The 14742-nt window shown below is 38.6% G+C and overlaps 1 protein-coding gene across 1 annotated transcript; it reads left to right on the forward strand.

Annotated features, from left to right (window-relative positions):
- Positions 1-837: 837 nt before the first annotated feature.
- On the forward strand, positions 838-14520 carry ankrd24 (ankyrin repeat domain 24). Its single transcript, XM_058401247.1, has 16 exons — positions 838-880; positions 1084-1141; positions 4332-4363; positions 4477-4564; positions 4643-4756; positions 5463-5582; positions 6512-6644; positions 6782-6945; positions 8396-8532; positions 8622-9358; positions 9453-9775; positions 10334-10567; positions 10782-10958; positions 11609-11764; positions 12904-12969; positions 13181-14520. The coding sequence occupies exons 2-16, from the start codon at positions 1106-1108 to the stop codon at positions 13253-13255; spliced, it is 2592 nt and encodes an 863-aa protein (XP_058257230.1). The 5' UTR covers positions 838-880; positions 1084-1105; the 3' UTR covers positions 13256-14520.
- The last annotated feature ends 222 nt before the right edge of the window (positions 14521-14742 follow it).

A 14742-nucleotide genomic window follows, 5' to 3' on the forward strand; every position in this document is an offset into this window, starting at 1 on the left:
GAATGAAATGGATACACTCACCATGATGGAGAAGGAATATAAAAGAAATCTATGAAGAATGGAAAAACTGTACCTCCAGCTGTTATTGTCTTGGCCATGGTGTCCATTTTTGGATTTGAGTTTAGTTCCTTGTAGTGTCATTATTTGCGGAATAAAACATAAGGGTATTTTATTTGGAAAAATGTTTAAAGATGTGGTAGTGTGTGGCGTATTACTTAAAAACAAGTGTGATATTTTCTGAAGCTGCCTGTGTATTCACAAACACACACATAAATGCATATATCCATAGGCTATAGATGTTTTCATACTCATTTGTGCTGACGTCATGCCTACTGCCTGTTAGTATCTATAAATTCTCTGTAGTGTGCCCTGTGATGGGTTTGCACCCTGTTCTCTGCCCTGAGTCCCTGGAAAAAAGGCTTCGGGTTCCGTGACCCTGTGTAGGTTATGTGGTACAGAAAATGGAATGATGGACTATTTTTATTTTAAAGTTTTACCTGCCATGATTTTACAAAAAAAAAAGTTCATCCAAAAAAATCTGGTTCTGCCCACCAGCCAATTTCCTTAGAAAATTTGTTGTACAATAAATCTATATAATGAAGGTTTGGTTCCATTTTTTTACTGCTTTTTTTTTATTTATTTGGTTTTATAATCAAGGGAGTAATGAAGACTTTTAATTATTATTACTGAACGTGCTTTTCATAGATAAAGGCATGTTTGCTAAGAATGTGTAAAAACAGCTCGTACAGAGAAGTGTCGCTCTGTAGACAGCGCATGCGCAACAGCACCCACGAGCGCGCTGACGTTGTTTCGTGTTCACGTGCCGCCGAGCTTCAGGACCATCAGGGCATCAGGGCATCTCTTCTTCGGTGCGTTTAACGTGAGTCCTGTCTCACTTTTACTTTATTTGTCTTATATGTGCTTTGGACGCGAAAGAAAGTTCACTTAATGTCTTAGATGTCTATATGATCGTCAGTACCTTTCATTTTCTTCTTTATAAGTCAACGAAATGAAAACAGTGAAGAAAAGTTGGTGTCTAAAGTTAGTAACATGACCTTGTTTTTTTGTTATTGTTTTGCTTAGATTATACACACTCAACCAAATAATGAAGACTTTAAAAGCCAAGTTTAGGAAGACTGAGGTAAGAGAGACTAGACTAATTATGTAGCTTTTCCTAATAATTAATTCTTTTTATAGACTTACTCAGTAAATCTAGTCCATACTTCATTTTATGTCTTTTCTTCTGAAACATTCTGTATGATGGGAGTTTCATGTGCTGTTGTGTGAACAGCCTGTCCTACAGATGGCCTCAGCTGGAACCCGAGACCTCAAACTGTGATCAATTATTTAAATGCACACGTTCACTCACACTGACATGGCCATTTTATTAGGTAAACCTACCACTGCTCCTATAGTGTGCCTAAATAAGTGCAGCTCACGTCTTTAGGTTTGACTGTAACCTTCTCCTTGTCTGCTGGAAGTCCACCACTGAGCAGATCAAATTCGCTTGACCATTTCCAGCACACACTGTACCGTGATACTGACTCCATACTAGCATTTTGTTGCACTGGTGTAACTCCAGTGTTCAAATTACACTCTGGGGGTTGGAGGGTTGGTTAGGTGATTATACATGTATTTCAAAGAATTGTTGTGAATTATGTTTATGTAAAAGGCACCGTGTACAAACAGCTCATGAGACAGTAGCTGTGTTTTGTAGTTTTAAAAAAATCTGAATTATTTCACGTAACTATGGCAATCCATAAAAGTTTATTTATTTATAGATCCAGTGTTTGTTTATATCAAACAAGTTGTCTACTTGCATTCAGTGCATTGGCATATTTCCATTTTGAAATTCAGCCACGTTGTATACATCAGTAAAGTGTGACAGCGACCTGTCTTTCAGCACTTTCTAACTACTATCCTAAGGTATTTATATGAGTTTTGTATAAAGAAGGTATTTTCTTACACTTTTAATTGTGTATTTATGATGAAGCTTACAGTTTTCTCCATGTTTCTAGAAGGGGCTTTACTCATATTCTTACACCTGTTGAATGTCACTGATGTTTACTTTCTGGAGCTGTTGTAGACACAAACTGTGCAACATTGTAGTGAAAGAACCGAAAACACAGGAGCAGTACTAACACTGCATCATGGTATTTTTATGTGAGATATTAGTTGCTGGAAATCCTCAACTGGCTCTTCACGGTTCTTTAGGGGTTCTTCAGCACTGGCACGCTGGGTGTGGCAAGTTGTGTTGCTAATGAACTTCATGCAAGCTTCAAATTTCTGAAATGAATCGAATAAATAATTCATAAACATGATTTCACTTGATTCGAGAACAATAGCTACAATTATTAACAACAAAACATTGTTAAAATATACATTTTAAATGTACATGTGAATCAGTGGGATCACTTGTTGGGTTTTTTGGAGCAATGCAAGAATATCTGGAGAGATTTCAGAGTGTGAAATCTTCCATTTTGCTTTTATTACTGGATTAAAAATAGACATTTCATCAAACACAAACCTTTTCACAACCCTTTTTTTTTTTTTTATAAATTCCATATATTTTGCATTGTATTTCTTCTTCTGCCTTGTAGTGTTCCTTTGGCATGTATAAAAATGGCAAATGGCAAACTTACATGAACTCAGAATCTCTTCTCATGTGTGATAACTGACTGGTTCAGTGGAATTACGATAGAAATGTCCGTTTTATGTGGCAGCGGACATTGCTGTGTCTTTCCCACCTCACACTTACAATCTTTGAACATTTCTCTTGGTGTTGGCAGTTACGTTGCCGTTGGATGATCTCAATATAGACCCCCATAAAAACAAAAAACATCATGAAGTCTAAGAGGCTATCAAAACTATTCAGGACTAAGTCCAGTCTTCAGGGTTTGGTTATTAAAAACAATCCTAAATTTTTAAATCTCACGTTTAATGTTACATTTTGAAGTCATTTTACAGACAACGGGTCTGAAAATTGAGCTAATATCTCAATCCAATAAACAATTAGCTAGATGTGAGTGTTAAACTATTGACAGAAATAACTAGATATCATTAACAATAACTAGTTCCACACTTGGATGAGTAACAATAACTGTTTAGTATCTATATTATTATAAATAAGTCTATCCAAAGCCAGTGTAATGCATGTAGTAGCATTCTGACAGAGATTTCAGTATTAGGGATGTGTAACCAGACATTAGAGTGTAGTGGCAGAGAGAACTTCTCTTTCAAACCGAATGGAAAAAGATCCTTTGTACTAGAGAAAGCAGATTCAGCATTGAGAGCACAGTTAAGAACTAGCAAAGTAGCTATTTAGTAGATGGAAATGTGGACATTTTCATTTTTATTTTCTAACATTGATACTTGCTCTAAAAATGATCTTGCTCTAAACATTATCCTAACATGTTTAATGGCTAATTAGCTACAGTGAACTGCATACATTTTCACACCCCTTGTCTTTTTTACATTTTTTGACTTGATTTGCTAGCTTCTTAAACTTTGTTCTTTTCTTTTTTTTACCCTTTTCTTTATATAAGATCTTATATAAAGGATATTAAGATCATCCAATACTTCATGTACAACATAACTGCACACAGTTTGACTCTAGTGAACTAATTATAGTATAATAAATATTTATTTTAAATTAATATTAATATTAAATATTTTGCAGGCTATATTGAGTTTCATCCCCACTTTAATATTATGGGCTGTTTTGCATAAAGGACATAAAATCTCAATCATGTTTATTTTATTACCAGGATGTAAGAATGCAAAATGTAGTAATGTGTAATATACAAAAGTTCAGGGAAGGTGAATATATACGCAACAAACCGTACACAACACAATGTGTCGCAGTGTTGTATTAACACCCACACTGTCCATGAGAACATGGGTAGATTTTCCTGACTGAACATAACCTTTCCTAATAGATATCCTTCCCGTTTATATAGTAATCCAATGCCAGTGCCCAAGTCCTAAGAAATATTATTTGGGTGTTGTGACAGTGGTGTAATTAATGTCATTTGTATAAGAGTTGCAGTGTTGTCTCTCTCTGTCTCTCTCTCTCTCTCTCTCTTTCTCTCTAGGACAAGGCTGTGGGGACTAATTTCCTAGGAAAAAACAATGAAAATTATAACTTAATAAATTAAAATTATTTTAAATATTTGGACTTATTTTTCCAATCTGTATTTTATTTAAATTTAAATTAATTTAATTTTCAGGATTTTTAAAGAGGATCTCTGTGGAGTGTTAGACGTGTGTCTTTGTGTGTTATTTACTTTTTCTTTAGGTTTGTGTATTTGTGTCTGTCTCTTTATATACAGACTCACAGTGCGCAAAGGGAACAAGCTAGGAGGTATCTCACTGTCACTCAACATCACACACCAAACTGACTTCTGATACAATGTTGATATTACAACTAAACAACAAGTCAATTAGAAAGCTTCAATTTTAATCTGCTTTATCTAGTCCTTTGCCCCCTACAACCCCAACCCTGCCTGGAGGGACCACATCTCACAAGAGAAAAGCACCTCCTCCTCCAAAGTCTCCCAGACAGGTAACACAATTAATTAAGTCCAATAAATACAGCAGATTATATAATGTACTTGATTGTATATGCTTTGGAATGCAACAGGGTGCACAAGGTTCCCCAGACCTGCATCAAGGCCCTACGCAGTGCTTAGTGCCAGACAACTCTACTTCTCCTTCTCCAGCCCCCAAGAATCAACACACCTTTCCAGACAACCTTGTGAGTGGACGCTGCTAACGGTGTAACATGTTAACTGAGTCAGTTCTGCTCAGTCCTTAAAGGCACCTACAGATGATCAGCATTTTCACTAACATAGTGTTGTTACACTATGTCATCAAGACGAGCTTTCACATTCTGATTTCAGATCCAGTATATCTCCAAATGTCAAACAACAGAAGGTTGGCATTTCAATGTTTGGAGAAGATTAGAGAAAACATGGAGGACAAGTAAATGGGTGCATTAGAGACTCTAATGTTTAATGTCAGTTTCAATCTCATCTGATGCAAACAAATCAAGTTGACCAGTTCAAGTACTCTTTTAGGTTGGACACAAACAAGTCTGATGTCACCCTAGAGATGATTAGTACAATAATCACAAAAATACACATAGTCTGTGTAACTTTGCTGCCTCATATAACTTATTGGTTATGCCTTGAAAAGCTTAGCTTAAACTATGTCAAGCTTAAACTCTGTGCACAGTGCCAAAGCTTCCAATCCAATCAGTACAAAGTCACACAGTCTTCTCACAGGGAAACATTTGGTGGTTTTGCCAGTGCAAAGTGTTTTTTTTTCTGTTAATCATCTGTAGGTCTCTTAAATCACTATGAATTTAAACTATTTCTGGGATTGCTTTGTCGGAAAACACATCATGTAGTCTATTGTACATGTTTATTTTTCTCTTGTGTTCTTGGGGTTTACGGAGTGAGGCAGAGGATGAGGAAGTGTTTGAGGAGATTCGCAGGCTACGGCTAGAAAGAGGGCATCTACTACAGAAGATTAAGGCTCTGGAGCAGCAACAGAACAGCACCACCACTGCACTGGAGGAGGTAACATGCTGGATAAAATTGGTCAAATATTACAAGAGTTTCCATGTGATGGGGAATGATGGCACCAACAGAAGAACCCAGCACAATCTAAATTTCATAACAGTTCTTTAACAGTTCATAACATAACAGTTCATAACAGTTTATTAATGATCTTAGTTTACACTCTACGTAGCTTGATAAGGTTAACTTAGTCACTCCTTTTTAAAAGAACTTCCCTGACAGAACATAACAAAAAAGGGTTTGAAGCAGTGGAGTGTCCCTGACCAATACGCACAGGCAAGAGGCAGACCTCTATGGACAACCTCTTTTCTTTCTTTAAAGAGCTTGAGGTGGTATATCTGCCATGTGTTCCCCTAGTCCATTCACCAAAACCTCATTGTGACTTCAGCTAATCGCCATGTGACGTTGACAAGACCAGTTGTCTGGTTGGTGATACTAAATCCACTTCAGTATACCTGTTGGAAAATGGCTGACAAATAACCCTGATGCTTTCCATTTACTGACCTTCTCAGGATTTACTAGGTCTCAGGGAAAAGAGTGGAGGCACATAAAGTGAGTGCACCATTATTCAGACCTCAGGAGGGCCTCATCCACTCATTGGCCAACTACGGGCTGAGGCATGGCTCTCTGACATTTCTAGGTACACCAGGTATTATCTGGAGGTGTTGTTGTGGTGAGAAAGGGAGAGCTTAATGACAGGGGAGAAGTTCTCTTTCTCATTCTTGTTTATGTCTTCTTGTTGCTGCTGCAAATTGAAGAGAACCTGATGTTGATGCTCTTGTATTTGTATTATGGATTGCTGTGACATTCTCACCTGTTTGCTAATAAAAAACACAGCAGACTCAATTTTTTTGAGAATTTGTGGAAGCTTGTAGTGGCAAGTGTGTCTCTGAGTTGTTTCTGTGTCTGGTGTGTCTTCTGTGCCTCAGCTGAGCTCGCTAAGAGAGTGTTTGAGACAGGCAGAGGCAGAGCGTGATTGTCTGGAAGAAGTGCTGAAGGAGCTGGGAGGTGTTCGGCTCAGCAATACAACCTGCAGCACGGACGATATGCTGGACTTCCCTGGTGAGTGCTGCTTTCCTAATCGAGCAGTTCCAAAGATATGGCACTACATGTTCACCTGCTCTGTGCTGTAACCTGATTAGTTTCAACAGCTAGTTGTGAGGTATGCTTGCATTTTCTCTTTATCTGTATGCCTGCAGGAGCAAACCGGCTGCTGTCCAAGCAGTCACAATGCACAGAAGTGGAGATGCCTCCTGCACAACCAGAGAACTCAGCCTGGGAGCGAATGAACAGTGTGGAGCAGCTGTGCAGGCAGGTGGAGGAGCTGACTGCACAGAATGCTGAACTGGTTCTCAAAGTGCAGGTGTAGTTTCAGATGTGGCACTGCTGTGCTGCTAGAGGCTTTGAGACTCAGCCTATTCTTTTTGTCTATATCACTTTTACTATCTGTGTATATCACATCTGTATATATGCAATAATGTCCTGTCTGTATACTGTGGGCAATAATGCTTACTGGTCTTTAGTCTTACTGTATTCTTTTGTCTTACATCTCTTTCATCTTCACACCCTGTCACTTTTTTTTTTGCATTTCTGCAGATCTCTGCATACAGTACTATGCAAAATACTTTGGCATGTGGTAAGAAATGTGGTACAGTAAAAATGCCTTTAAAAATAATGAATGTAAACATTTTCTACATAAAATAAATGTTGGATAAAGAGCATTACAGCACTAAACTAAACAAAGTCAATATTTGGTGTGCTAAGCCTTTGTCTATACATCAGACTTTACATCAGGAGTCTTGTTGGCTTGTAGATTTTTCTGCGCATCTTGGAGAATTGGAGACAGATCTTCTGGAGATTTTGCCTGTCACACTTGCTTTTGTTTTTGCAGCTAATCCCTGACAATCAGCATTCACTTTTGAGTGACATGTTATGTAACAGTGGCCTGTTACATAATATGTTTTTGTTCTTTACTGACATACAGTAATTTTCTGTTACATTTCATTTAGGTTGGAAAAGTAATGTTTGGAGAAGTGAAATGTACAATGCTTAAGACTTTCTCACAGGTCATCCCGTTCAGTTACTGAACCACCTTAAAGACCAAATTTATTTCTGGATCATGTTTTATTAAAAGGTCTGAGATGTATCAAGCACAGTAGATCAAGCACTGTGAGATGTGAGAACATGTGCACTACAGTGGTGCCTGACGTTACCGCACCATGCTTGGGGTGTGAGAATGTTGAGATTTATTACTATGGGGCTGTTAAATATTAGTTAATTTGCATGTTTGCACAGGCCAAATGAAAGAAGGCAGCAAGCCGTAGGTTTCACATATGGTCTAGTACTACACATATCTCAATCTATAAAAGTCCACCCATCCGTCCATCATTATTTCCTTTCCTCCCTCTCTTTATACCTCCTCTGCTTCCTTTCTTCTTTCTTTCTGTCTCTGGCTCTGACAATTTTTCATATTTCAGCTGCTTACTCTGAGATATTTTCAGTGAGTTTAGTTGTTTTTCTTCCCCAAAATATGGTTAAACCACAGCAAACCGAAACAGGAATGAATGCTGTAATCGTATCTTGCAGCTCTGTACAGTTTTTGTTTCTTTGTCTCAGTAAAAACTGCATGCGCCTGCAACTTTTTGTTGTGTCCTGTGTGATCATAGACTGCATTTTAGAAAAAATGTTTATGTCAGTTTAGATGCCGTTATCTGTTCTGAATGGTATAATCATTTTCAGTTACACTCCTAGTATATATCTGTATACATCCTCTGTCTTATCTGTTTTCCTTCACTTTGTGGTCTGCTCAACAGATGCTGGAGATGTTTGAAAAGGATGACACAGACTTTGTCCCCCTGACACTCTATGACTCCTTAAAGAGAGAGTTTGAAAAGCTGCAGCAGCAATGCAACAAAGCTACTAAAAACTCAAACACTACAGAGGACCCTGGGTAATGCTGGCGTTCTTTCCACATTTTAATAAAGGGATTGCATTTATTTTAGTGTACAATTATAATAACAGCTTGGTTCACATTGTCAGGTCTGAGGACAATCCTGAAGACGTAAGTGAGGTGGAGTCCAAGGAGGAGGAAAAACAGAAAAGCCTAGAGCAACAGCTCGCCTGTGCCCATGCTGAGCTGGAGGAGCTGAGAAAAGAGATAAAGCTGGGTATCGATTCTGTAACTGCAGGTTTAGCTGTTAGCCAATTCAGATCTGAAGAGAAGGAACCGAGCTCAGACATGCAGAGGTTGACAGCACGGGTGCAGGAACTGGAGGCAGAGCTGGCAGAGAAAGAGGAGCTGTGGAAGGAAGGGCTGAATGAGAGTGACAAAATACAGCAGTTGAAGCAAAAGGTCGAAGAGTTAGAGGAATCTCTACAGGTGAAGGAAAAAGAGGCACAGGATATGAGTGAGTCAGTGGAGAGATTAAAAAAACGAATACAGGAGCTAGAGGTGGGCCTGGAGCAGGGCACTGGGGCAAGGTGTTTGTCAGAAGGCGAGGAAGACTCACTGAATAAGTTACAGGCACGTGTGGCAGAGCTGGAAGCTGAAATCTGTAAGAGTGTTCCTCGTGAGCAGCTGGATGAGGTGCAGGTCACCCTGAGTCTCCAGCTGGATCAGCTGGCCCGAGAGCGTTCTGAGATGGCCCTGAGACTCAATCAAGCTCTGCTGGATCTGGAGAGACTTTGCCCTCCAGCTCACACCGACAAAGATGACAGCGATGAAGATAACAACAAGGAAGAGCAGTCTGAGAGCTACGAGTCATCCGGTGCTTTGGGTGATGAGTACATTCATTGTTCCATGACTCAGTTTTACTGGTCCATCTGAATCAAAAATATACCTTATAAAAATATTTTTTGTTCTCTAATCAGAGTTGCATGGTGGAAGAACTTTGACTGCAGTTTTAGAAGAGCTGGAGGAGGCTAGCCAGCCAGACATGGAAGAACTAGATGACTTGCATGCAGGAACAGGGGATGGTGGTGATGATGCCCTGCAGATGAAGGATGCAGTGCCACTAGCCAAACACCAGGAGGCACTGTCTGCAATAATGCAACAACTAGCTGAGACAGAACATAAACTGCAGGTTGAGAGGGCACTTTGTGAGCATGCCCATGCTGAAGTGGCCAGGTTGAAACATGACCTGCAGGAGGCACAACATGCCATGATCAGCAAGGAGGAACATGAAAAGATCAAGGTGAGAGTGGAGGGTTACACTGTCAAAATGCCTTTACAATCTTTCATACATTTACAGCATTTGACAAACGCCCTTATCCAGAGTAAATTTTTTGAGGATTAAGGGCCTTGCTCAGGGGCCCAGTAGGGGCAGCTTGGTGGACCTGAGATTCAAAATATCAACCTTCTAGTCGGTAGTCCAACACCTTAAACCCTAAGCTACCTCAGCTTTCTATCCTCGACAGGCTTACCTAATAGGCTTAATTTATTGGTTTTGGATATGATTTATTCATAAAACTTTTTTAGGAGCATTTACACAAAGAAAAGTATTAAAGAAAATCTCATAATTTTGGAAAAGGCTTTTGTACCCTATGATGGGATTAGGAATTATTCTGTCTCAAGACTGCTAGGAGGCAAATGCGGGGAGACGTCTGTTTTTATTAAGCTGTAATCCAGAGCTGATGATTTTATATACATCTTTATACGGATATATGGATTGATATGATATCCATTGATATGGATATGTATATATGCATCTGATTTGTTGAGGCACCATATTAGAGTAGGTTTTCTGTTGCAGGCTGAGCTGCAGCACAGCCTAGAGGAGAGCCAGAGCACTGTAGCAGCAGCCCATGAGGCTCTGAGTGTCAAAGAGCTGGAGTTGAAGGAGCTACAATCACAGAAAGCTGTAGAACTGGATATGGTATCTAAAGAGGACCACGAAGCCCAGAGGGTATCACTGCAGGCTGAGATCAATACGCTGACCGCCTGCCTGGCTGACCTCACACGCAAGCACGAGAAAACCTGCACTGAGGTCCATCATTAATGTGTTTGTTTTTTGTGTGTGTGTAAATGTGTGAGAGTGTGTGTAGTCTACTGTGTGAAACGTCTAACATCGTAGTCCCTGAAACTTTACATTTACATGGCCAGATAACCAGCCCGTTAGTTCACCCTTTAGTGTTTCCCTCTTCACAATGTTCTCCCTCATTGTTCCTCTTTCCAGCTCTCTCTTTTCTACCCCACTGCAGGTGTTTCAAGTGCAGAGAGAGGCTCTCTTCAATAAGAGTGAACGTCAGGCAGCCGAGGCACAGCTGCTCGCAGTCCAACAGCAGCTAGCGGACCTGCAGGCTCAGTCCAGCCACATCCATCAACTGCACCAAGACATCCAGCACTCAAAGGGGATTATCAAGGAAAAAGACCACAAAGTGAGTGTGCTATGTAAAGCTGTGCTATTTTTCATACAGGGTTTGTGGCTATTGTTAAGGGTGGCACTCCATGTCTTGACTCACTTGACTTGTCAAAATTGTTCTGATCTAGGCGTTTAACATTTACAGTTCTGCCTATGTTCCTAAAGCTCTGCCATATTTTTCCTCTCTGAAAAGACTGATATAAGGGTGAAGTTAAGGGTTGAAAGGGAGTGCATATAAAATGATTCACAGGAAGCACAGTCACACTTTTCCTTCCAGAGGTCGTAAATTCTAATGACGCTCAGCCAATATATCCACACGCACTACCATTTATCATAGGAAAAAACATGTTTATGTATATTTGTGAACACATCATATATGCTGAGAATGATTCCATTTCTATTTATCAGGAATATGGATCAGTTATTTTCAACAATCACTTTCATGGTATCGTTACTCCAATAAGAATTTTGGTATCCTCTGGTATCCTGTAATACGTGTCAATTCCAGAAGTACCAGATGTATTAAATCTAGTTTACGTTATCCTGATTTCATCATAAGTATTATGACCTTCAGGAGCTTTATCAGATGTGTTAAAGCAAAAAAAAATCACAGTGTCCTTGAGCTTAGGAAACTCTAATTTAGTTTCTTTCCATCTGTCCTCGTAGATCACAGAGTTGTCTAAGGATGTGTTCCGTTTGAAGGAGGCCCTAGGAGCTCTGACTCCACCAATGGGTTTATCTGCCAGTGCTGCTTCCTCTGGAATCCCAGGACAGCAGTTGGCACTTCAGAACAGAGTATCTGCGCTGACCCAGCAACTCCAGGTGGGGAAAACCTCACCAGTTAAAATGAATTGAACTGGGTTGCATACATTAAAATTGAAAGGCTTCCCCATCTAATACAATCTAAAATTATAGCACATGTATTAAGAAGCAAAAGCTTTCCACCATTCTGTGTTTATAATGATTTATAATCCCACTCTCTGGTGTTTATAATTATTTATAATCCCACTCTCCGGTGTTTATAATGATTTATAATCTCACTCTCCGGTGTTAATAATGATTTATAATCTCACTCTCCGGTGTTAATAATGATTTATAATCTCACTCTCCGGGGTTAATAATGATTTATAATCTCACTCTCTGGGGTTAATAATGATTTATAATCTCACTCTCCGGTGTTAATAATGATTTATAATCTCACTCTCTGGGGTTAATAATGATTTATAATCCCACTCTCTGGGGTTAATAATGATTTATAATCTCACTCTCCGGTGTTAATAATGATTTATAATCTCACTCTCTGGGGTTAATAATGATTTATAATCCCACTCTCTGGGGTTAATAATGATTTATAATCTCACTCTCTGGGGTTAATAATGATTTATAATCTCACTCTCTGGGGTTAATAATGATTTATAATCTCACTCTCTGGGGTTAATAATGATTTATAATCCCACTCTCTGGGGTTAATAATGATTTATAATCTCACTCTCCGGGGTTAATAATGATTTATAATCTCACTCTCTGGGGTTAATAATGATTTATAATCCCACATTCTCCTGTGTTTATAATGGTTTATAATCCCACTCTCTGTGTTTATAATGGTTTATAATCCCACTCTCTGATGTTCATAATAGTTTATAATCCCACTGTCCAGTATCACCCAAATGAAGATAAGGTTCCCTTCTAAGCCTGGTTCCTCTCAAGGTTTCTTCATCATATCATCTCAGGGAGTTTTTCCTCACCACTGTCACCTCAGACTCCCTCATTAGGGATATATAAATTTCATTTTAATCTTCGTAATTTTCATTCTGAATTTTTATATTTCTGTAAAGCTGCTTTGAGGCAATGTCCATTGTCCAGTGTAGGGTTTTTAATCGAAGCTCAGGTTCATATCACAGACTAAATGTATAAGTATATGAACTGGACTACAAGATAATCTCCTGCTGTTCTCTCATCAGGACTGGGAACACAAGCACAAGACAGTGGTGGCTACATATCGCTCTCACCTCTTAGCTGCAGTTCAGGTGAGTAATACACAAAGTAATACTGATGTTTAAGAAGCTGGGTTTACGTCTAACCTAATTTGAGTCATCTCTTCAACACAAACTTTGAGTTTATGCCGTAAATCCATTCATATTCATAAGTAGATTTATTTGTCTATATATTATGCAATAACTGAGGTTCACATTGTGCTTTTTAAATAAAGATTGTATGTTTGTGTTTTATTGCTCACAGGGTCGTATGGATGAAGAGGTGCAGGCTCTTCTGTACCAAATCCTCAGAATGACCCAAAATAACCAAAGCCATTAAGATATGTGCAAGTTGCTGATTTTTAAACTGACAGCAACACACATTTCTTTTTAACTTTCAGTAATTGTGTCTGGGAAGTGAAACAGGAAGTGAACTGACTCTACAGGACTCTGCAATGCCATGGTGACCTAAGAGTTGCAGGATTTTTGTATATGATATAGATAGATAACTATATTCTAATGCTTTATGATTCCTTTCCTTACTAAGGCATGATGATCTTATCCATATTGTTCCAAGTTACGATTGCACTATTAACGATTTACACTAACAAATAGAACACAAATAGAGTTTTCATGTAAGATTGGGAAGGTTATATTCAGAATACAATGTTATTGATTATATTAATGATTACTAAAATAGATAACGTATAAGATATTACACAATCTCTATTTATCTCATAGATCCACCTTAAGAAATAGCAGATTTAGTATTTTGTGTACTTACTGATATCTGACACCTCCATGATGACTTGTGACCTTCTTCACTTGAAGTGAAGAAGTGTTCAGAGATGAATAGCCCAAAACTAGCAGAGTTGCTTTACTCATATTGGCATGTTAGAATACTGAGTATTTCCAAACAGTTTCCAGCAGTAACTAATTAGTACCTAATAAACTGTATATCTCCAACTCAAGTTATGTTGTTAAAATGTTTATGAATGTGTCCAGGATCTTAAATGCCTTATATATGTCACTTGACATTGTTCCTAAACAATATTTTTTTTAAAAATAACTCCTGGAAGGTTCAGTTTATTAACACATTGCTTAAGTTTGTCTAATATTCCTGAATGTTTACTCTTCATAAGACCAGAAATTGCTGTAGCCCAAGAACACTCATTTTTTCTACACATATTTTGTACACAGGAAGCGATTACAGCAAAGCAAATCTATTTTTGTTTTCTTAACTAGATCCAGGTTAGCAGGATGTCATGTTCAATGTTTTTGTATATTTTTGTGTTTGGTTTGATTTCCATGACCCAGGAAGCCCAGTCCAGTCCAGTCCTCATTTTCCATGTGTCTCTTTTCTCTGTTGCTGATGTGTGCTATAATCATCATTTGGTAGACCTGATTTAAGATGCTGCCAAATTGGATGGGAAAAGCTTTCTCCTGTTCGTTTCGTTTGTGCCTGCATTTTGGTTTTTTATTCGTGATGATTTATGTTGCTGTTTTTTCTATGTTTAAGCTTTTCATCATTTTTTTTCTTTTTTAACGATGTACTGGCAAAGTTTGCCTTTTTTGTTAATTCAATTTGTGTATTATTTCGACTCTCACTTGACGTTAGTGTAGCACGGGTCCTGTTTGTTAAATACACATCATTTTGTGCTTGAATTCTTTTGCCTGAGTGATGATTCTTCTTCTATTAGCTTACACTCATGCTTCACCCCTGCTATTGTGGCCCAGCCACACATTTGGTCATAGCATGCGGCACTCTGAAGTGTGTGTTGGATTATGGAATCCACACACACACATCGCTCTTTCAAAAAAAAGTTC

The sequence above is a fragment of the Hemibagrus wyckioides genome, linkage group LG10, assembly GCF_019097595.1.
Source record: "Hemibagrus wyckioides isolate EC202008001 linkage group LG10, SWU_Hwy_1.0, whole genome shotgun sequence".
Taxonomy (NCBI): domain Eukaryota; kingdom Metazoa; phylum Chordata; class Actinopteri; order Siluriformes; family Bagridae; genus Hemibagrus; species Hemibagrus wyckioides.